We start from the raw sequence: 22540 nt of genomic DNA, 5'->3' as shown, positions 1-22540 counted from the left end.
CTTCTATGTTTATGTATGTTTTCCCAGGTGCACAATTTCTTTCATTCAGTACAAGAACAAAGGACTCGAATTAGAAATCAGACACCACATGAAACATTTTTATTGAGCATTTCAGGGTTTTATCTTTTCAACCAACCTGTATAACAAACAGAATTCTGTATTATTTCACTGCTGGACACAGCCTGTCAAATATTGACAATGCAGTTTTAGCCTGTCCACTTAAAAAAATACTCTCATGCCTGGTTTGCAATGACCTCTCCTGCCTTTTTCAGAGTCTACAGTACATATACTTGAAAACAAAACGAAGCTAAATAAATAGAAACCGTTTTAAATACAGATGAAACTTAGGCTTGTACCTGTAGGTACACCAGGGTCGCTCATAGCAAAGGGAGCGATCTCTACTTTAATAATGAATTTAAAGTTTTGTTGTCTTTGTGATGCAGGACAGCAGTCATGTTTATGTGCTTGTATGAGAATATGGGAGGTTACTGGCCTTTGTATGAGCAGATTCACTACTGATAACAGAAACTAGACGGAGCAAATACTAAGTGATACTTTTGGCAGTGACTATGTCGGAAATGTCATCTGCAATTTAAGGAGGTGCGCTAAGGGTGAGGAAAAACTATAATGGCGCTCTCATAACATAATGTAGAGACATGACAGCGCAGGATGTAGAGGTAATGTACAGTCTCTTATTCAGAAGAATAACTAATAGGAACAGTGTATGTCCAATGAAGGAAACATACTACAAAACTAAAAGGAAGGCCTTCAGAGTTGATAGTGAATCCACACCAATGGTTTCAGACCTTGTGGGGTGGCGGGTTAAAAACTCAGTCTGAGGACATTGTTGTATCTACAGTCTCCTGACAGCACATAGGTTAATTTTAAATAGTGTAAATCAAACATTAAAACCAAAAAAAAAAAAGGCAAAGGAAGAGACAGTTTAATCACTCAGAGGCTAGCTGAGTCCAATTAATGTACTGCACGTCAGGCTCATGTTTCTGAGCCAAAAAAAAACGTTAAAAATGGACTATGAGGCAGCCATCAGCAAGAATACAATCTGTTTTCTCTCACAGAACCTATGTTGAGATTTCAGATCTGGGTTAGGGTTACTCCACAATCCTCCTGCCTTTTGTCGTTGTGTTCCTTTAATTTCTGTAACTCAATGGTTTTTCCTCATCAGACCATTTAAAGAATTTGAACATTTCCTACTTGTCTACTAACTAATGTGCTTAAATTTATCTAAACACCTGCCTATTTTACTTGATGAACACAGATGAATTTGTTAGCATTCATTCATTCATCATCAACCCTGTCATGCAGGAAACAATGACAGAGTAGAAAGACTTCAGACTTTTGCTGAATCCTAACATAACAGATACTACAATGTTTCAGTTCGGCCTCTATGACAAAACCCACTGAGTTACCAATTGTAGGAATCTTTCCATGTCGTGAGTGGTACGTCCTGTTGGACACATACAGTATATAGTCAAAACTACAGTCTCTCTACAGCGACGTAACCAGATTTTACATTTATGTACAGAGTGAACCTGAAAGTCTTTCATCCATTTAAAGTCCAGCGTCTGGTTTGATGAACAGGGCAGAGAAGGCAAACGCCAGAAAAACAATTCCTCCAATGATTGTGACTATGGAAACAAAACAAGAAAAAAGGGGGTCATTATGTGGTGGTTTATAGGTCAGACAACCAGTACTGAAAACAACATCTTAGGTGTTGTGAGTCCCAACTAATAATAATCTTAGCCGCCTTCTTTAATTTTTTTTCACAAAAATGTGCATCTCCATCAGTGAGGTCTACGCAATACTGAATGCACCACCAGCAATCTGCAATAAAGACACAACTACTTAAACTAGAATACAATATGATTCAACAACATGATCAACATCTGTGATGCAGAAAGAATATGGAGCAGTGCAATTCAACAACAGACAAATTATAAACAAAAAAAATAAAAAGTTATTTCACATATTTGTTTCTATAGATTTGTAGCTCTACTATGCTCGGCTCAATTTTTTGGGGGCAAATTACAAAAGGGCACTGGTCCTCTTCCACAACTTGTTACACAAAAAAAGGTCTCGGAAAAGATTAAATAATACTTGGCCTAAACTTCAGCTTAAAATACATATTTTCTGTCTCTTGTTACACATTTCTAACACCTCTGCCTCAGTTTCAGCCTGAAGCCCTTAACACTGCTTTAGGGTGATTGTTGAGTGACAGATGCACTAGATAAACAGTTCAGAGTGAACAAATAAATCTGCCAGCACATATTAAGTTTATGGCCATCAATTCTAAACAATAAAAAGCATACAGCTCTACTAATAACTATATATAGATAAATAAGTTTTTACTTGTGCAAAGATATAGACATAGTGCATCTCTTTTTCGTCCCAAGTTGTACCCAATGCTTTACTTTTTCCCCATTACTGCAATGCTGGTGCTAATACACCGGAGCTGTGTATTAGCAAGAACCTAAGGTTACGATCCAATATATTGCTAAATATTGGTATTTTTAAATACACCACCACATGCACACAACGTGAGTAACATTTTTCTGTGTTTTTACACTGTACTGCTCTGCTCCTCCTTTTGTTGTAATATGTCTAGCTTTTTCAACAAAAAACAACTTAATTTCATGGACATCAGTGATATTTCTTGGAAAATCACCATCTTACCTGTTCGAACAGATATTTTCTGTGCGATCATTCTCCCTCCTATTACAGCCAATCCAGTACACAGACAGTGTCCAAGTGTACCACCCACAGCAACTCCAAAAGGATCCTGGATGAAAGATTAAAAAACACATACTTTTCATACTCTCCCGCCTCCTGTGAGGAGTGTTTAGTGATGATGCAAAGTCTCCTGACATTTACTTTACAGTCAGTGGAATATTTTACTTTTAAGCACCAATGTGAAGTGTTAACAAACCTCCCGAGCAGCTAGAATAATAGTGGTAAGCTGGGAACGGTCACCCCACTCTGCCAGGAAGGTGAGAGTGAAGGCTTGGAGGAAGATGGGGGAGATGAAGCTGTGCCACTTTCCCTGAGGTATGGTGGTCCCTGATCCAGCTTCAACATCAGGGGCCCCATTAGCCAGCTTAGACCGCTGGAGCTGCACACAGAACAAAGACCATGATTTTAATAATAATAATAATAATAATAATAATAATAATAATAAAAACTTTACACAAAGTTGTGCGTAGAAATGGAAAAATGATAAGTATCAGCTTGTTGAACTGAAAGGAAGTGGTAATCTAATGCCTTGTGGTTTTGTGACACTAGGAGCAGCAGTAAGCAGGTTTAAGAATTTTATAGCCGTGTTAAATTTCACTCACCTGTTGTGCTGCTACTAAACAGAGGTGACAATGGAAAAAGTTCATGGAGACTAACCATTCATCTAATATCTGGGGTATTTCTGATACAATCCACAGTACAATGTTTCCCTTGACAGTTCCCCTTTTGTCACTAGTAGAAAGAGCTCCTTCTCAGATTAGCACAAGATACACAAGATTATAGGGGACATTCATCGTAAGAGATTCTTGACTTTTTTTTATTTGATGCCTATAACCTAATGAAGCCTTGTAATCAAACAATCAAATTTTAAGAATCTTCCAGGTGCAAACATAGAGTGTAGCATGGCATTAACACAATTCCAATATTGAATTCCTTTTTTAAAACTTAATCTTCAACCTATTTGTACTCCTCGACTTTTGACCTAGCATGAGACTCCACTCTTGTTTTACTGTTGTTATTGTTTGACTGATATACAGCACTTTGTTTCAGCAGTGGTTATAAATAAAGTTGAGTTGAATATAAAAAGTTGATAAATTTGCCAGTCAGACCCATACATATCATCCGTATCATACATTTCTGCAGTTCACTCCAACATTGTTACAAAGATTTCCTAGTGTTACAACAATGCAAATTGTTTGTGACTCAGCTGAGCAGCTGTGGGGGAAATGGACCTACTGGTTGATGTGTAATCAAAGGGATCTTATGTCTGTAAATGCCTTATGTTAGGTCACAATGAAAGTACACTAGTGGATTTTCCTTTAAACCTAAAGTTTACTTTGCCCAACTGTACCTCTTCATCCTTCTTCTTGATCTCTGCTTGCACCTCCTCCAATTCCTCCTGGCCTTCATCTGGACTCATTTTCAGACCCTCTCTCAGCATCCGTACTCCAAAAATGGCAAACAGAGCAGTGGACACATAGTATGTGTAGATTCTGGGGATGATGGTGGTGGCATAGCCAAAAAGCACTGGTGGTTTGGAGCAACATTGGATTTTGTTACTTAGAAAGAGACGGGAGAATAACTTAACATGTCATGGCATGCACGTTTACTAACCTGAAAGACAAGTCATGACTCCTAGTGCCAGCATTGCGCCTGCCAGCACAGTGAGGCGGTTATAACGCATCGCCATAATAGCTGCGATGAAAAACGTCTTGTCTCCCAACTCAGAGACGATGATGACGGAGAGGGCTGCCACAAAGGCATGAATGAATCCCAGGTTTCCTTTAGGTGCGCCATCTTCAGACACTACGGGGCCTATTGGATGAGGAGTGGAGACTTTCTGCAAAGAAAATCCGTACAGAGACACAAACTGACTTAACTGGGTTACATTCAGTCCACAAAACCATATGAACTTCCACTACAGCAGCAGCTAACTTACCCTCAGACATAAAAAGCATTAGAGGGAATGTAAACAAATAAGAGGGTGGCGTGACCGGCATTGCTGCTTTTGGCTACCAATAATACATCTGTTATCTTATCTTGAGTTTACCACAAATATTTACCCCTTTAGTGTTAGTGAGAGGTTAAGATAATCAACTTTCCCCTCCTTTTCCAAACCCGGAACACAATGTGATACGTCTAAGTTAGCTTGGGTTAGCTAGCTAGGAGACGCTACGAGACACCGACCCCAACAGGGTCAAAAACTGTTTCCCACCGACAGCAACGAAATGTTGAATTTCTAACAGGTTGATTAAAGCTTGTACCTCTTGTGGCGGCTGCTCTTGAGCGGGTTTATGCTCCTCTGGAATAGCTGCAACTCCGACCGACAACAACAACACGACAGCAAGCGGAAACAAGACGCACATCCCATTTCTATTAGCCCGTCCATCTCCTCCGCCGACCGTGACAGGCATTATTGCTCCAAAACACTAACCGCAGCACACTTTCCACGTTAACGTGTCTCTCACAAATCACATAATACAGTCGACACATAAACACAATAACTTCATATCAGCAACCTGTACAATTTGAGGGACTCCTAGTTCATACACGTCACAATCGGACCGACCGAGCCAAACTCGGGGGAAGTTAGCCGTGCTGCCGCAGAGAGGACCGGCCGGACGCAATGATTGGACAACAAAAACATTGACGTCAAATTTTAAGGTCACATGTACACCGGACAGCTCAGTGATTGGATGATTCCACTGCCGGTCAAAATTTCGCGCACATGTGGTGTAAAGTCAGTTAAATGGTTGAATAGCTCGCACGGAAGAAACCCAAAAAGTTACTATAATAAGTTGTTTGTTACTACGACTCGTACACGACATCCTAAACAAGAGACAACTGTTTGTATTAAAACGCAAAATCTTGATTTTGTAAAATTAAATACACTTAGAAGGAAAAAAAAAATTAAAAGTGATCAGAAAATGTGATCATTTTAGAGTAAACCTTTATTAAAAATGTACATGTTCAATACGTACATTACGACATTGAAGACAATAATTAAATGTTTCTAGAGATTAAGGGTTGACAAATGTCAATACTGACCACGATGGCCTCCAAATGTTGGTAAGAAAAACTTACACACTCAAAAAATGACATCAACATACTTTTAATATATTCAGCAAAATTTGTATGTAAGATGGGATAATCAGTTGTACAAGAACTTACAATTTATAAAAATGCTTTCGGTTTTATCTCTAAATTTGTATTTTTGACATTTTCCACGTTACATCATAACTGCTTCAAATAAGAAAAACAACTGAAGACTCACCATTGGCAAATATTTACAGCACAAATGGTAAAAATGCTCTTCTGTGTCTTGGGTAGGACTCATATTTGCTTAAGTAAAGGTCATGACAAAGTTGAGCTGCCAGTGCCTGGTTGAAAAGCACATAAAGAGCTACAAGCCACCAGGTAAGACAAAGACCTCCAAAAACCAAACTCAGTGATATGTAGATCAGCAGCTCAGCAAAGTAATGTGGACAAGACACTAGCTCGAACCATCCTCCCTTTGGTATTCTGTGAGCCAACGTCTCAACCGTTCCTACAAGACACCAGAAAAGATAACACACAAAAGCGACATATCAGTTCACTGTAACAGACTAGAAGTTTCTGCTACACTTCACTAGAGATTGACAGATAATGTATTTTTAAAGGGCCAAATAGTAACAATAGTTTATAACATGAAACGTTAATCAGCCAATACCAGTGGGAATTAACTACTAAGACTTTATTAGAAACAGAATAATTCTTGAACTGAACATCCAAATCAAAATATTAAAGATCTAAATTAAGAGGTCAGTAACTCTGGAACAAAATATTAAACTAACCATAAAAAAAAAAAAAAAAAAAAAAAAAAAAAAAAAAAAAAAAAGATGCAATTCTGTAGCCATTACTTTCCCTAGAAGTCAGTAACTTGCTTACTTGCAAAGCCTGATATTGGTCAATGTCCCATGATAGTCAAACTGATTAAAGACTCTATGTGTGATATTTAGTGGCATCTAGTAATGATTGTAACAATGTACATTGCAACCAACAATATAACCTCATACCTTCACCTACAGTGATTGTAAAAAAAAAAGTGGAAATCCCTTGTTACAACCTGTGCTTGTTTCATCTGTTCTGTGCATTTTAGTTAAGTGGATATTAAGTTTGGTTCACACTCAAACATAGTAGGAAATAGTAATGCACCCTAACACTGGATGTCACCCAATACAAAGCAAAAAAAACAGAAAAGAGAAAAAGAGCAAGTCTGGCTCTGAGTCAGACTCTGTGAAAGGGAACCTACTACTCTATTGATTTAAAAGGCTCATTCTAAGGTGACAGAAACACAAAGATTCTCATATTTGTGTGATTATAGAATAAGACATATTATACAACAGATTCTCCTAAATCCTCCTAACACACCCATACACCTTTAACTGACCTATCTTTAGTCTTCACAAAGTATAACATAATATTCAATAACTGTAAAATAGATTTTCATCACATCGTGTCACTGTGTGTTCTGTGATAATGTAAAGCCGTACCTGATCTTCCAATACGAAGCCTGGCCAGCAGAACCATGGATTGATGCTGAAGTAGTGAAGCCAAAACAAAAAGTGCACTTCCAACTACATGACACCAATTGAGCTGATAAAGGAAAGGACCAATCTCTACAAAGAACAACCCAAAGATAAATACCACACAGCGGAAACACTGAATAGTGGATTTAGAGACGCTTCAATTTAGTCTCACCTCTTTTCATGCGATCAGTGCAAAGAACAGTCAGCCCCAGTAGGATGTAATACCCAACACCGAAAACATACTGCACCAAATGCATTGCTCCATCAGAGAAAACACTGACAAACAGGCACTCCAGCAGCCTCCTGAGGGAGTGGACCCAAAGCAGCAGCAGGACCAGCAGAGTGGACAGATGTGGGACTGCAAACAGCACTGGAATTAGTATGTGACATTACACAAGAGAAAAAAAAACATAGAGCAGAAGGATTTCAGCCTACCTTGACTGTCATTGCTTGGTACACCAGTCAAAATGTCTAAAACTCCAGTGAGCCATAATGGGTGTAACTGATGCTGAAATATCATGCTCAGATATAAAACCAGAAGAAAACCGTTCCAACAAACAGAGATGGCATAGAAGTGACAGAACCACCTGTAAAGACACATGTAGCACAGGCACCATTTTATTAATTTCGTGTATACTCGGGGGACACACATTAACACATAAATCCTATTTACATTTATATTTGTGTTGCGTTTGCTGTACTAAAGTGCTGACAGTTACCTTTTCGGGACATCAAATACACGCAGCCAGTCATCTCGTTTGAGGTTTTGTTTTGTTTTTCCGTACCGAATCAGATCCTGAAATAACACGTAAAGACGAGACTGTTCGTATTCTCTCGGCAGCTGTGGTGAGATTCTGTATGCCCCAAAAGCTACGAGGAAACAACAAGACAGAAAACCCCATAAAGCATCTATTAAAGTAAAGCCAACTGAGCTCCAAATCATTTTCCGGCTCTGCACGTCGTGGACATTGTTTTGTGCAACATTAAAACAGGACCGGCTGGAAACAATCGTAAGGGTTCCGGGCTCATGCCAAAAACGGCACCTTTCCTTTATTATGAATAAATAATTCAGCTCAGTTGGAACACTTAAATGTACATAAATTCAATCGTCAGGATTCGGAGAGAAAAACAGTGAATAGTATTTTAATGTGAATTATACAGTGTCTATGACTGAAAAGAAAAAACTTGGCACCTTGTTTTACGCGGTAATGACATTTGTGCAGCAGGTGGCAGTAGCTGACGCACAGCATGTGGCAGGTGAGTGTGTATCTGCAGCACACACGGACTGATCTGTCTGCAGGTAAATGCTGCACTTATGGATTTTTCATCCTCTGAAACCTAATTGGCCTTTGTAATATGAACATCATATTATAATATCAAATATGTTACATTACATATTAAATCACTGCTTTTGATTTACATCATGTGGGCCAGTCTTTCACATAAAATCACACTTCTTTACCTTTAAACACACAAAGATAAAGTCAGGCAGTCATCTTCTGAACCGCTTTATCCTCACTAGGGTCGTGGAGGTGCTGGAGCCTATCCCAGGTACCTATGGGCAAAGGTGGGGTACACCCTGGATGTGTCGCCAGTCCATCGCAGGTCTAACAACCAATCACTGTCACATTCACACCTATGAGCAATTTTAGCTTAACCAATTAACCCATTAGTGCATATCATTGGATGGTGGGAGGAAGCCGGAATACCCGGAGAGAACCCACACAAACATGCAAACTCCATACAGAAAGGTCCCTGGTTGGAATCGAACCCAGGACCTTCTTGCTGTGAGGCAACAGTGCAAAGATAAAGTGTTTAGCATTAAGTATTTTTCTATCTCGATTATTGATATTTTTGCATGTATATCATAATGTAGTATAAGTTCCTCAAATTAACTTTATTTATATTTCCCTGTTGAGCCGCATTATGAAATAAATTCCCATTATGTAATAAAAGTTCAAAATGTAATAAGAATGCCACATCATGTTGTAATAAAGCCGCATTATGCAATAAACTGACACATTTTGTAATAAACTACCTCAGTGCAAATTTTTTCGCATTATGTAGTAAGTTATTACAATTTGAGAAATTTATTACAAAATGCACTTGACACATTTTTATTTTCAGGAAAATGTAATGTGCTAAATTAATCTTTAAACTGTGTGGTTAAAGTTCTGATTACATTACCTGTAGCTCCTGTGACTAATTTCTTCTAAAGTGCTCTGAAATTATATTAATTTGGATTGTTATTACATGATGAACCATGTTATTACAATTTTTTAAAAAATAAAAATGTGTCAAATGCATTCTGTAATAAATTTCTCAAATTGTAATAACTTACTACATAATGCGAGAAAATTTACAACATAATGCATTGAGGTAGTTTATTACAAAATGCGTCAGTTTATTACATAATGCGGCTTTATTACAAGATGACGTGACATTCTTATTACATTTTGAACTTTAATTACATAATGGGAATTTATTACATAATGCGGCTCAACATCCCTTACTAAATATGTTCAGAAACAAATGTGAAAAGTATAGGTTTTTCTTTATTTACTTGTTTACAAAATGTGCCTCTATGCTATTTCATAGACAATAGATTAATTTCACCAAAAATTCTAACACAGAGATGATGTTTAAATCTCGTCATGTCAATATTTATAAATATTTATAAATGAGTCAATCATTATTTCTTTCCAGTCTCATCAGATTTTTGGTCTCCAGTGAAAATGGATGAAGTCACATGGTTATTTGTACTTAAATTATTCCTTGTGGTCAGAATATGACACACAACTGTTCAACAATTTCAGAAATATAAAGGTAGAACATTTATACAATTGTATTCTATCTTTGTTTTTTCATAAAAAAGTGATTTGAGTAAATTTAAGCCAAGCAACTTTTATGTTTTAACTGACAATAAACTGACAATAAGCAAAACAAACCCAAAAGATAAAAGACAAAAAAAATAGAATTGCAATAATTGTATTGTTTGTGATATAAAATTTTATTGCTATAATTATTATTGTTATCTATTTATTGCCCTTCCCCAGTAGTCATATTACTGTTTTAAAAGTGGTGTTTATCTTGTAAATGTGGAAGTTGACTAAGCATATTTTTATTACTTTTAACAACCAATAGAGCACTATGTCTTTTTACTCACTAAAAGATGTGAGATGATTATTATGAACTTTAAACAGACAAAACATGTCTCCTGTGTGCAACAGTGTAAATACTTAACAAGAGAAACCATGTCAATACCAGTGTCGGTTGTGTAGAGAAATTTGCATCAGTTGATCCTTGATCAAAACTCAGTCTCCAAACATGATGCTAACGTGTCCTCACAGCTGCTGAACTTAAATCATGTCTGTTTTTGCTGAGCTTTCGACTCTCAAGTTCACAAATCATTTGTGTGTTCTTTGTCTCTACGATGCACTAATGTGTCAAAGGAAAAGACGTGTGTTTGTGTGAAAGACTTGGTCAGGTCTTTGAGGCATTAGATTCCAGGATGCCTCTTAGAGGAGCACGGTATCCTGTCTGAGGAAGTGTGTACTGTTTCCTGTTTCCCTCCCTTCCCTGTCCTCAGTGTCCTCCTCTTTTTTACTTTGCCAAGAGTTGGACCCTCTCTAGGCCCCTGACCCACAAGCCTGCAGAAACCAACAACTTGAACGGGTGCTCCATGTGGACTGGACGACACCCTAATGTTTATGTACACACTCACTGACATCATCACTAGTGTTTTCATGAGAGTTCTCAATTACAGAACTTCTACTGTTGCATAAAAGCAGAAAGCAGAGGTGAAAGTCTCATGTCATAAGTGTGTTGAGTTACAGAATTCAAAGCTACTCAGAGCTGAAAAGCAAACATCATCAGTGTCAGTGCATACACCTCTCACAGACTACTATATTTTGATAATATAAAGTTAAGATAACTTCAAACTGTGGTCCATAAGTTTATTGTTTATGTTGTAAAACTGCTTTGAGTGTATACAAATGTAAATGATTTGAAAAATAAAACTAAAGACTTGCATTCTGTGTTCATCATGTACTCACTGTACTTTTATTAAAAAGGGGAACTGGTAAAAAGTCTAATTTAACCCACAAAAACCCAAATAGCCACTGGCAACCAAAGCCATATACTGATGTAAACTGTGTAATACCCATTGATCCACTAATATTATCAATACATATAAATAATTGGTGTAAAATGCAGTTTGTCATCTTTTTATTTGTATGTTCACAGGCTCCGTAGTGAACGTGGAAAAATCATTATCTTCCATAACATTGATTCACCAGTAAAACCCATGGAGGTCAATAAATGACAGTGAATGGAGATACTTGTTTTCTGTTCAGTTAAGGATATATAATATTCATTAAGGTTATATTAAATTAATTTGGGAACTGACACAAAAGAAGCATTGTGTCTTAGCCTATACCCAGCCCTAGACACTGTGGCACAACAGCAGAAAATACACATGAAAGCACCTAATTTCAAGTAGCATTTCTTTCACACCTTCCGATGTCTTTAAACGCCAACTCAAAAGGCAGTTTTACTCACTCGCCTTCGTGCTTAAGATGACCTGCTCATACAGTGCCTTCTTTGCAGCTTCAGCCACAAAAACACAGATTGAACACACAAACACTCTCCCCCTCCTGTCGCTCACTCTCTCTCAGTGCACAAAGGCTTTGAGCCCATTCTTTATGCGCTGAATTGTGGGACACTGACCTTTGAAATCCCCCTTGAGATACTCGGGCATAAACACAAACAGTTCCAAAACAATTCACAGTATTTAACTGGTGCAGACATTTCAATAAGGGTTGTTTTTACTACTATAGAGAGCATTCTGTACAATTAAAACAAGAGCAATTTAGAAGTCCATTTTTTATGCTAGAACTGACATAAGGATACACTACAAACAAAAAGTTAAGGATATTTCTTTTTTTTTTGTAATTTTTTTGTCATTTTTGCCATTTGTAAATAAAACTATGTCCGGTCATTTAAAAAAATGTATTTCAATTCAATTCACATAAAAAAGTAAAAAGCACTGTGCAAGAATCCCAACTGAAAAAAATAGCCCAAAAGTTAAAAATATCCTTAACTTTTGTTTGTAGTGTACGTATACTGTGAGTATAATATATATTATGTTTACATGTTTATGTGTCTAAAGTTACATTTGTCTTTGTCATTGAGTGGGCCAGAGTTCAGAGTAATCACATCATGCTGAATGTGGAAAACAAAAGCAGATAAAAAAGTGGAAAATCTTTGTTTCCAGCTTTTCCATAGATGCATGTGGTGCAGAGTGCCCTCCAGGAAGCGCTGGTCTAGGATGGTAGAGCAGAGAATCCCTGTAGAAGTGACCAGGCCAGGAAACATGTGGATAAAGCACATAACTTTCAACCCCCTCATCTCTCTAAAGCCTCCTGCATCCACATCAGCACCAAAACACAAACTTTCTGTCTTACTAGGTGAAATGTTCCATTAAAATATATTCTAATGGTTCAAATTGGAACTAAAACGTCAGGGAGGCTATTTTTTCCACATGGAAGAAGTAGGCTACTGAAGCTAACTGTAGTTTTATTCAGCCTTTATCTTATTTTGGAGTATGTTAAGTTAGACACTTCACTTACAATGTAACCAATGGTATAGAGATAAAAACTGTGAGAAAAACAATAAATAGGCAATTGAGTGACTACAATACTGATAGTGATTACAGAAATGTTGATATTTTCTATACATCAATAAGAAAGTCAAATGTGACTTTGTTAATTTGTTTGAAATTTATTTTACTGACAAAAGTAGAAAACAAGAGGTCTTCATTGTTTCAGTGTCCCACTTAACATTTTGTACATACAGCTCTGGAAAACATTAAGAGACCACTGCAGTGTCCTCTGAAATCATCATGTCTGCATGTATGACAGCCATTCCTGTGTCTGTTGAATTCCAACACAAACACACCTTATTCTACTTAATAAACACCTGATCCATGTCTTATTTAAGAAGGAGAAGTATAAAAACCGCTACTGTGGCCATCACTATCTTCTTGCAATAGACAAAAACAGTACTATTAGTACTGCAAAATAACTGGAATCAAAAAATAACTATTGAAAACTACTGGACTTCTGCTCATACAATGTTCCTAAACTCTGAGGACTGGTTATTCTATCAGGACAATGCTCCTGGCCTCAGCTAGGCCAATAAAGGTGTGGATGACGGACCACCAGATGAAGACCCTGTCATGGCCAGTCCAATCTCCAGACCTGAACCCACTTTGAAAACTTCTGGAGGAAGATGGATGGTCACAAGACATGGAACATTACTGAGCTTCTTGAATTTCTTTGCCAGGAGCTGCATAAAGTCATCCAACAGCAATGGTGGAGAGCCAAGACACGTGAAAGCTGTCATTGAAAATCAGGGTTATTCCACCAAATAGTGATGTCTGAACCTTTCCCAAGTTACATTACATTACATTAGTTACATTAGTATTGTGTTGTTTAGAAATGAATATGAATTTCTTTTCTTTACATTATTTGAGGTCTGAAAACACCTGCATCTTTTTGTTATTTTGACCACATGTCGTGTTCTGCAAATACATGCTCTAAATAACAATATTTTTATTTGGAATTTGGAAGAAATGCTGTCGGTAGTTTAGAGAATAAAAATTTTTTTTACTCAAACACATACCTGTAAATGGTAAAATCAGAGAAAGTGATCATTTTGCAGTGGTCTCGTATTTTCTTCCAGAGCTGTATAAACACATTTATAGTCATAAATTATGTGAAGAAATGTCTCTTGAAGTCATTTAAGGTGGACTGAAAAGCTGTGGTCTGATGAATCAATGTTTCAGCTTGTTTTCAGAAAAAAAAAACTGATGCTGGGTTCTACATTTCCAAGATGAAAAGACAATCTATCATCGGCATCTGTGATGGTCTGGGGCTGCATCGGTGGCCACATGGCTGACCCGTATCAAAGTGAAGGCATAGATTTGTGATACGGATCGTATTAAATGGGAGTTGAATGTGACTTTAAATTTTGCTCTACAATGTCAGGTGAATATCATGCATCATACATCATGAACCAAAATGGAGAAGGAAAATGTAATGTTGCAGGTTGTTTTGCTTGAAGAATCTTTTATTTTTGCAGATGTGTCCTTGGTACTGAACAGTCAGTGTCAGGTCAGGTTCGTGTGTGCTGAACTCGGAGAAAAGGTGAGAAAAAGATCTTATCTTGCAGCTTTGTGGTAAAAGCTAGCTGAGTTCATCTTGATTATGAACTTGGGACTTTTTGTGGTCAAGAATTGCACAAGTGTTAGAACTAGACATACTTACGGAACTCTTTGTGGTTTAACCATGCAGTGTAAGCTAAATTGTTGGTGCAAATATCAAACCGAGGTGCGATTAGCTCAGGTGAACTTTCTAATGTGTTTTTTGTTAGAATTAGCTAACGTGGAGTTATTGACGTAAACTGTGACATGTTTTACGCAGGAACAAGTGTTCAACCAATCATTGAGATTAAGGAACAAAAAATGGAAGTCTTCCAAGTGATTGAAGACTATAAAATGTGATGATGAGATGAGACAAGGTGGGAGACGAATAGTGTGTTTGATGCTAGACTAACTGATAACTGACTTCTTTCTTTTTTGTAACCTTTTTCTATTTTGGCCTAAAGCAAATAAATCAAGTTTTGTTTTAACTTTTTAAAAAATCTCAAACCTTCCTTTTTGATGAGTTCTTCCATTTCTCCTGGGTTGGTCCATCCATCTGAAACATAACTGGTGGTTTAACTTAAATTACGTGACCCCCCCCTCTGGGGCAGCCCGGATTTAACCAGACAGCCATTTTTACGGAAGTATTGGCGTAAGGTGGAGAAACACCGGCGGTCATGTGTTCTGCATGGGCACGCAGTTTAAGTCAGAGTAAAGCGGAAAGAGTACCCGGTGTATAAAATATAAATATGTCTGACGCGGTAAATTCATTAACCGAAATTAATTGTGGTTTTTGAGATTTACTGTTACTGGCGTGTTCAAGAGATTGAAACACGTCTTTTCCCTGAAGCTCATTGTTGTTTCAGCAGGACGATGCCAGGTTTCAGTCTGTACCACTTCCAACTGTGGCTTCATGGTCACAGAGTACTGGACTGTCCTGTCTGCAGTCCACATCTGTCTCTTATTGAAAATGTACAGACATCATGAAGACGAGAATCAGACAGACTCTAGAGCAGCTCAAGTCTTGCAAAGAGCAAAAATGAACACTTTCAACAATAAATGTCCTCATGCGCACATGAAAAAAGTGTAAAAACAATGAAAGTCAGTGTAAGATATTGTCAAACACAACTCTGTTGTTACTATTTTTGAATGTATTGCACACCTAAAAATCCAAATTTGGCTTCATTTACAATCTTTTCTTTGTAGCTTAAACTTTTCATAGTAACTGTGGGAATGTTCTTTACTATTCTCACTATACATTATGTAAGTATAACCAATAAAGACCCAAACATCCACTATCTACCAAAACCATGTACTGATGTAAATATTTAATACCTGTTGATCCACTAATCCTATCAATACATGTAAATAATTGGTGTAAAATACAGTTTGCCATCTTTTCATGGTCATCAGATATGACCCATATGGATGTTCAGAGGCTCTGTAGTGAACATGGAAACACAGTCATCTTCTACAACATTGATTCACCAGTAAAACCCATGGAGTTGGATCAATGACAGTGGATGGAGACACTTTGTTTATGGTCAGTTAATGATAGATTTGACTAAAATTAGAGTTTTATCTGTTTTGATATAATATTTTTGAATATACTCTGAGCTTTCATGAGCATTCAAATTAATTATAGGAGATTAACCCTTTCATGCATAGTGGTCACTACAGTGGACAGCTATTCTACAGCTTTTCTCATTGTATATTCATGGGTTTTGTTGTTTTAGTTCCATATCAGCCAACACAGTGGATGCTTATGCACCATCCCATAATACACTGCAATTCATATCATTCCTGTAACTTTGCTGTTCTAGATAAAACTAATCTGCAGCAACATGTTTGAGTGTAAATCAATTGCTAGTTGTTATTAGACTGTAATTAAAAATTTTTGTAAACAAAAAGTTTTTTTATTTTTTATTTTTTTGCATATTATCTCCATGAAGTGAGTAATAACTAGTATTAGAATATGATCAAATATGCGATAACATCAGATTAGCTGCATTAAAAATGCCCTTATTTCATAGTTTTCATATCACTTTCTGTTATTGCGTTTTAAATACATGTTTCTTTGCTTCAAAAATTATGCAAATGGTGTCCAGCTGAGTGGACATTTTTGTAACTCCATAAAAAATAGGTTCATTTAAAAAAAAAATTCAATCACAAGAGGAATAAAATCACTGGAAAAAAAAAATCTTGACTGAGGTTCTCATAATTCATGCATCAAAGGGTTAAATATAGGAAAATACGTGATTTACAGTGAAAAATGAAAATTACAGAGGATAATGTTATAATAAATAGTGATAAATCACTTAAGAAAGGCTAAATAAAGAGAAAAAAAATCATCTGGGAACTGACACAAAATTAGGATTGGGTCTTTATGGATTAATGCAAATTCTTTATTTATTTATTTATTTATTTATTTATTTATTTATTTATTTTTAAAACAAAACAAACCAAAAAACAATAAGAATCAGTACATGCTTATGCAATAGCCTAACAATTAAGCAATAACATATAAATCTGTCTATAAATTTAACGTGAACATATATATCACATTTTTAGTAAACAGCATGCACTTAAATAGGCCCGATAATTATGTTAACGCAATTATGCGTCACGGCTAATTTTTACGCAAACAGCTATTGGGCTAAACCTTCCTTTTCAGTGTTTGTCCCAGTAAGAGGCAGCAGCAGGAGGTCCAGGAGGAGCTCTCATGTGGTAGGTTGTAGCTCCAGTCAGACAGACGCTCCTCCCCTGCAGCCTGCTCCATCCTCAGCTACAGCTCCATGAGGCCAGAGCCGCAGCGCACACATCACTGCGCACTGGCCACTGCGCACTGGGCTGCACTGGGTTCCCATGTCTGTACCTTTTGGCACTTGTCACCAGAGTGGAATAAAATGCAGCGGGGGTCAATGGATTGGTGACGCACCTGTAGGACCTAAATAGCGGAGTCACAACTAACTTTTTCTTGGGTGTTTGTGTGGACTGTTGGATGATGGCTCGGGCAGGCTCCGTCTCCTCTCTCCTTGGCATTGTTCTGGGAATAAGTTGTGTTGCAGGTAAGAGAAAACGTTTTCATTGTCAAAAACGCATTAGATTCTTTTGTCAGTGAAGTGAGTCTAACACACAACTAGGCCTAAAGATGATGGAAATACATGAACCTTTTGTATACTTTGGTTTTCTATGTACTCTGTTGGGCATAAAGTCGAAATAATTTGGTTTTCAGACTCATTCCTCTTTTTATTCCTATTTATACACATCAATAATCACCTTTGACCTGGTGCAATGATTACATACTCAGTCTCAGTTACACCTTATCTATCAAGGATTGATCACGTTGTTACAATCATTTGATGATAACAGGTTAAAGTATTTTATTCCAACTTTATGGCAACAGTGACATAAATTGTGTGAGAAAGTGTGTATTAGGCCTGAAACTATAGGCACTAAATTACATGGTGACAATAAATGGAGGGAAATCTGTGCCCATTTACAAAAAGGGAAAAACTGATAAAGGCAAGAAAAAACTCACACTAGCTGTTATCCTATCCTCTATTATCTACAAACATGAACTGACTTTTTAGATGTGCATTTAATTTCAAATGAGCCTCATTTATATAACAGTTGATGGGTCAGCCTGACATGTTTCCATACAATACATTGTGTGCTTTAGGGCCTCACAGGGAGGTGGTGGGCAGTGTGTATCCTCAGAAACAGGAACCCCACCTAGGCCACACTGTGCTGGACTATAGAGCCTGACCCGGCCTATCTTTCCCAGCTTCCTGTTTTGACACAGCTCCGCCATTTTCTGCAGGACTGGAAAAATTGCCTGAGTGCCCAGAGAGCTAGTTTCAAAGCATGTCCAGTGATTCTCATATCCAAGACCTTCACCGGCCTTTCAGTTTGCTTCCCTTGTCTCTCAATAGATTTCCTTTGCATTAAACAATTCTGAAGACGACCTATGTGACCTTTCAACCACTTATGGGTCGACTTTAGTTTCAGACAGACAAAAATGAGAATATTTGTGTCCATACTTTGCTGTGATTAATTTGTTTACTCTTGTTTCAGGCCTTGACCTTCGGTTTATGCCTGATCCTCCAACACTGAACCTCTATGGCGTCCACAGGATGAACAAATCTGAGAGCCTGGAACTCACCTGCAGGTAAGTACATGGTGCAAAGCTCCATTTCTGCTGGTGATCCTACATATACAACAGTGAACCCATAATGTGTTGATCTGGCAGAGGTCGCCAATACCTGAGGTGGAACACCCCTCCCACAAGCACCCGGTTCTCCACCAGTGACTGCAGTGGATCAGGATTGTTCTGCACAACGCTTCGGATCTTCAACTCTACTGTGAATGAAACCGGACAGTATCAGTGCTTCTACAGAGACCTGAAAATTGAAGATGGCAAAACAGCTGCAGCCGCCTATGTGTTCGTCCACGGTAAAACTGTCTTTTAACGTACTTTGTAGCAACAGACATAGATGGACTGACATATGTTGAAAAATGGGGCTTTTATTATTATGTATGTAACAGGTATTTGACAAAAATAGTTCCAAAAATGTATAAGAAATAGACGTTTCATGGTTAATAGTATGTCTTTAGTCATACTGTAACCACTTATGTAATAATGTCACCTTGTTGTCTTAGATAAAAGCCTCTAGTGGTGACCTGTAAAGGCAAAATGGGATCACTTTCATTTCATATCATTTGATACTGATAATTACAGCAATAAATGTCAAAATAAAAAAAAACAAACAAAAAAAAAAAAACAAAACAACCAGTTACTTATTTGTAATGATTTGCAAAAGATGCAACACAACAAAAATGATGTTTAAGATGCAGAAAGATGAAAATAATATGTATGAAGATGAAATGATGAAACAGAGATGCAACAAATAAAAAGATAAAGACAAAAGAATAAAAGAAAGATACATGAATGACATGAAAGATGCAACAGGACAAAAATGACATAGTTGATGCAACAAAAAATAATGTAAAAGGCCCAAAAAACCAAAAACATTGTAAAAGATATTTCACAATGAAAATAACATGACACAGAAAAGTTCACTACAATACCCAAAAGATGTAAATGGCATTCAACACGAGAACGAAAGCATTGTAAAAGATGCAACAAGACAAAAAAGGGAACATTGTAATATGATGAAAACAAATCAATAAGACACAAATATGTAAAAGATAGTTCTGTTTTTTAAAAATTCTTTGACAAATGTGCGTAATTATTCTAAAAAAACAATCTTTTATTTATATCAATATATGCAAGTATGTACAGAAAACATTGAAATATTTGGAAGTATTTTAGTTTTTAGTTCACAATGTAAACAAATACATTCAGTGATTAAAGAGCATGAATGATGTATAACAAAAAATAAACTTATATTGTGATACTGTAGTTTTTTGGCCGAGCCCTAGCTGATTTTATGTCTAGAAAATCTACCTTCCATTAATGAAAATAGTGATAAAAGTATGATAATCTTTATGTCATTAAAGGGCCACAATGTTACATCCTCTCAATTGAAGCATTAGTGGCTGCATCATTTTACACTGTCATATTACTTTGTTTGGTCTTCAGTTTCATTAAGTCCTATGTAGTGCTATTTATGTTAAGGGTGGTATTGTATTAGAGTATGTAATGTTTCACATAAATGAGTTGTATGTCTTTTGTTGTGAAGCAGCCACTCACCATAACAAACAGTCGCGGAAAAAATTATTAGACCACCTTTGTTTTCTTCAGTTTTTTGTTCATTTTAATGCCTGGTACAACTAAAGGAATATTTGTTTGGAAAAATATAATGATAACAACAAAAATAGCTCTTAAGAATTTAACTTAAGAGCTGATATCCGCCCATTTTCCATGTTTCTTGATAATAACCAAAATCACTTCAGTTCTTACATCAATAGCTATGACATCGTACTGCCAAAAACAGTGCTTTTAGGCATTCCATGTTTTCTTTTCTGCCTGTTTTAGTCGCATGATACACACAGGAGTTAGTACTTGATTGCATAACTATTGTTTTTGGTGACTTTTGATGGTCTGATAATTTTTCCTGTGACTGTGTGTACTTCTTAAAAGTTTATATCTCTGACATTTATGTACAAAAAAATATCATATCCATTGAGGTAAGTATCATCCTGATGATTTTCTTCCTTGTTTGTCGTCTTGGTTTTATGCTGACTTTCCTCTGATGTAATGTGTGTGTGATCTGATTTTAGATTACAAGGTGCCATTCGTGCCATCGGAGAAAGAATTTGAGGTGGTGTTTATCCGAGAAGGAGAGTGGGTGGTCATCCCCTGCAGAGGCTCAGTCGAGAATCTCAACGTTACACTCCACACTGTACGGAAGAGTTGTTTCTGTTTGTTATTTTGACTTAACGTGTTGAAAAATTCTCACTGATTTATTAGAGTTCACTGTGTTCTTTGAAGAGCTGTAGCAGTGATGTTGGTGTTGTACTTTAATCAACTTAGGCGTTTTTAAGATAAGATATTCCTATACTAGTCCCACAAGGGGAAATTCCAAATTTACAGCAGCCACAGTGGAGTACAACAAAGCACACAAGAGGAAAAAGAGCATTTAGTCAGCACAACAAACAGATATACAATAGAAAATATGGAAATGTAAACAACAAATCAAAAAATGATACACATACTGTTACATCTGTTGTGCACATGCTGAACATGCCACAAGTTGGATAGGGGAGATACTCCTACGTACACCTATATACACATATCTACATGCATCATTATATATATAGACATGTGTACAGATTATATATTATATTGGAGCAGTTTCTCTTGTGGAGCCTAACAGGTTTTTAAAAATGGACTTTAATATGTTGAGATTTTCTGTCCCATGTGTGGGTCATACTCCAAAACACCAGATCCTAAGTTCCTGAACCAGGCTGAGATAACCCTGATGACATCAACGGGTTCATTTTCTCAGACGTTTCACTCCTCTAGAGAAGCACAAATCTGTTTTAACAGGCTGAGGAAATTAAACATAATGCTCAACAAATATGTTCTGAGAAGTGACGTCAATTCCCCTGTCGCTATCAGCTTCTGTCGCCGGTTTATCGAGCACTTAAATAATGAATCCTATGTTAGCGTAGACACACAAGTAAAAGGTGATGGGGTTTATTTCTATGTTCAAAATCAGTTAATTTCTGTGTCTGTTAGAAGTATCCAGAGAAGGAGCTTCATCCCGATGGGAAGGACTCAGTGTGGGACGCTAAGACGGGCTTCACTGTTCCCAGCCATCTGATCAGCTACGCCGGCGTCGTATTCTGCCAAACACGAATAGGCAACGAGACGGTCAAGTCTCCTCTCTACATTGTTGCAGTTGTGGGTAAGATCTCTTAGTGATGTGTTGGTTAATAATGATGATGTTTTATTAATGTTGGGATGAAAAAAGAGAAGTAAGGAGTGGTGAGTTTGGGAGAGAGTCTGTGGTCTCAGGAGAACAATAGGCCGACGACTAACTGCTGTGTCCTCCCTCCCTTTTCCGCAGGATACAAAATCTATGACCTCACCCTGACCCCCACGCAAGTGAGGCTGTCTGTGGGGGAGCGGCTGGTGCTGAGCTGCACCGCCACCACTGAGCTCAACGTGGGCATCGAATTTAACTGGACACACTCTGGTCAGGCCCTGGTCAGTGTCCAAGCCCCTATTATTTTTTTTTGTTATTTTGTTTTCATCTGCTTCTGTTTTCTAGATTAGATTAGATTAGATTAGATTAGATTAGATTAGATTAGATTGAACTTTATTGATCCTTTGGTAGAGCCCCTAGGAAATTGAGGTTCCAAAAGCAGTACAATACCAAATATCTGACTATATAAGAAATAATATAAGAAAGAATAATAAAATAAATACCACAAAAGTAATACAATAACTATAAAAAACAGTAGTGAAAAATTGCAATTGCACATTGTAAAGTAATAATAGAAACAAGTGGCAAAGTAGTAGTAATAATATTAATAGTTAATCATCACA

The 22540-nt window shown here is 37.1% G+C and overlaps 3 protein-coding genes across 4 annotated transcripts in view; 1 reads left to right on the top strand and 2 right to left on the bottom strand.

The window, feature by feature from the left end:
- Window positions 1–77: 77 nt before the first annotated feature.
- On the bottom strand, window positions 78–5376 carry tmem165 (transmembrane protein 165). Its single transcript, XM_030132910.1, has 6 exons — window positions 5013–5376; window positions 4363–4588; window positions 4100–4275; window positions 2945–3127; window positions 2692–2797; window positions 78–1646 (listed from the first exon to the last, which is right to left on the bottom strand). Exons 1-6 carry the CDS (start codon window positions 5160–5162, stop codon window positions 1570–1572), a joined length of 918 nt encoding a protein of 305 aa, XP_029988770.1. The 5' UTR covers window positions 5163–5376; the 3' UTR covers window positions 78–1569.
- A 302-nt stretch (window positions 5377–5678) lies between these two features.
- On the bottom strand, window positions 5679–8308 carry srd5a3 (steroid 5 alpha-reductase 3). The gene is made up of 5 exons (XM_030132909.1): window positions 8036–8308; window positions 7752–7903; window positions 7489–7674; window positions 7281–7406; window positions 5679–6295 (listed from the first exon to the last, which is right to left on the bottom strand). Exons 1-5 carry the CDS (start codon window positions 8257–8259, stop codon window positions 6036–6038), a joined length of 948 nt encoding a protein of 315 aa, XP_029988769.1. The 5' UTR covers window positions 8260–8308; the 3' UTR covers window positions 5679–6035.
- An 8968-nt stretch (window positions 8309–17276) lies between these two features.
- kdr (kinase insert domain receptor (a type III receptor tyrosine kinase)) overlaps window positions 17277–22540 on the top strand; it is a 29397-nt gene continuing 24133 nt past the window's right edge. The window contains exons 1-6 of one of the 2 annotated variants that reach the window (XM_030132360.1): window positions 17277–17588; window positions 18598–18691; window positions 18773–18975; window positions 20767–20888; window positions 21731–21896; window positions 22059–22198. In XM_030132360.1, the coding sequence (XP_029988220.1) occupies window positions 17522–17588; window positions 18598–18691; window positions 18773–18975; window positions 20767–20888; window positions 21731–21896; window positions 22059–22198 (792 nt within the window). In that variant the 5' untranslated portion in view covers window positions 17277–17521. Of the gene's footprint in view, window positions 17589–18597; window positions 18692–18772; window positions 18976–20766; window positions 20889–21727; window positions 21897–22058; window positions 22199–22540 lie in introns of both variants that reach the window. The other variant, XM_030132359.1, reaches the window with a different exon arrangement.

The sequence above is a fragment of the Sphaeramia orbicularis genome, chromosome 4 (assembly GCF_902148855.1).
Source record: "Sphaeramia orbicularis chromosome 4, fSphaOr1.1, whole genome shotgun sequence".
Taxonomy (NCBI): Eukaryota; Metazoa; Chordata; class Actinopteri; order Kurtiformes; family Apogonidae; genus Sphaeramia; species Sphaeramia orbicularis.
Note: the sequence above shows the minus strand (reverse complement) of the source record. Positions and strands in the feature narration are given on the sequence as shown.

What these genes read in the sequence shown, in the direction of transcription:
- tmem165 (XM_030132910.1), bottom strand. Translation starts at nt 5,162, where the DNA reads ATGCCTGTCACGGTCGGCGGAGGAGATGGACGGGCTAATAGAAATGGG. An exon ending in AAGAGCAGCCGCCACAAGAG is followed by an intron (nt 4,589 to 5,012) that starts GTACAAGCTTTA and finishes TTTTCTTTGCAG; the next exon opens with AAAGTCTCCACTCCTCATCC. An exon ending in TCAAGAAGAAGGATGAAGAG is followed by an intron (nt 3,128 to 4,099) that starts GTACAGTTGGGC and finishes TTCTGTGTGCAG; the next exon opens with CTCCAGCGGTCTAAGCTGGC.
- srd5a3 (XM_030132909.1), bottom strand. Translation starts at nt 8,259, where the DNA reads ATGATTTGGAGCTCAGTTGGCTTTACTTTAATAGATGCTTTATGGGGT. An exon ending in ACCAAGCAATGACAGTCAAG is followed by an intron (nt 7,675 to 7,751) that starts GTAGGCTGAAAT and finishes TGCTGTTTGCAG; the next exon opens with TCCCACATCTGTCCACTCTG. An exon ending in CACTGATCGCATGAAAAGAG is followed by an intron (nt 7,407 to 7,488) that starts GTGAGACTAAAT and finishes TGTTCTTTGTAG; the next exon opens with AGATTGGTCCTTTCCTTTAT.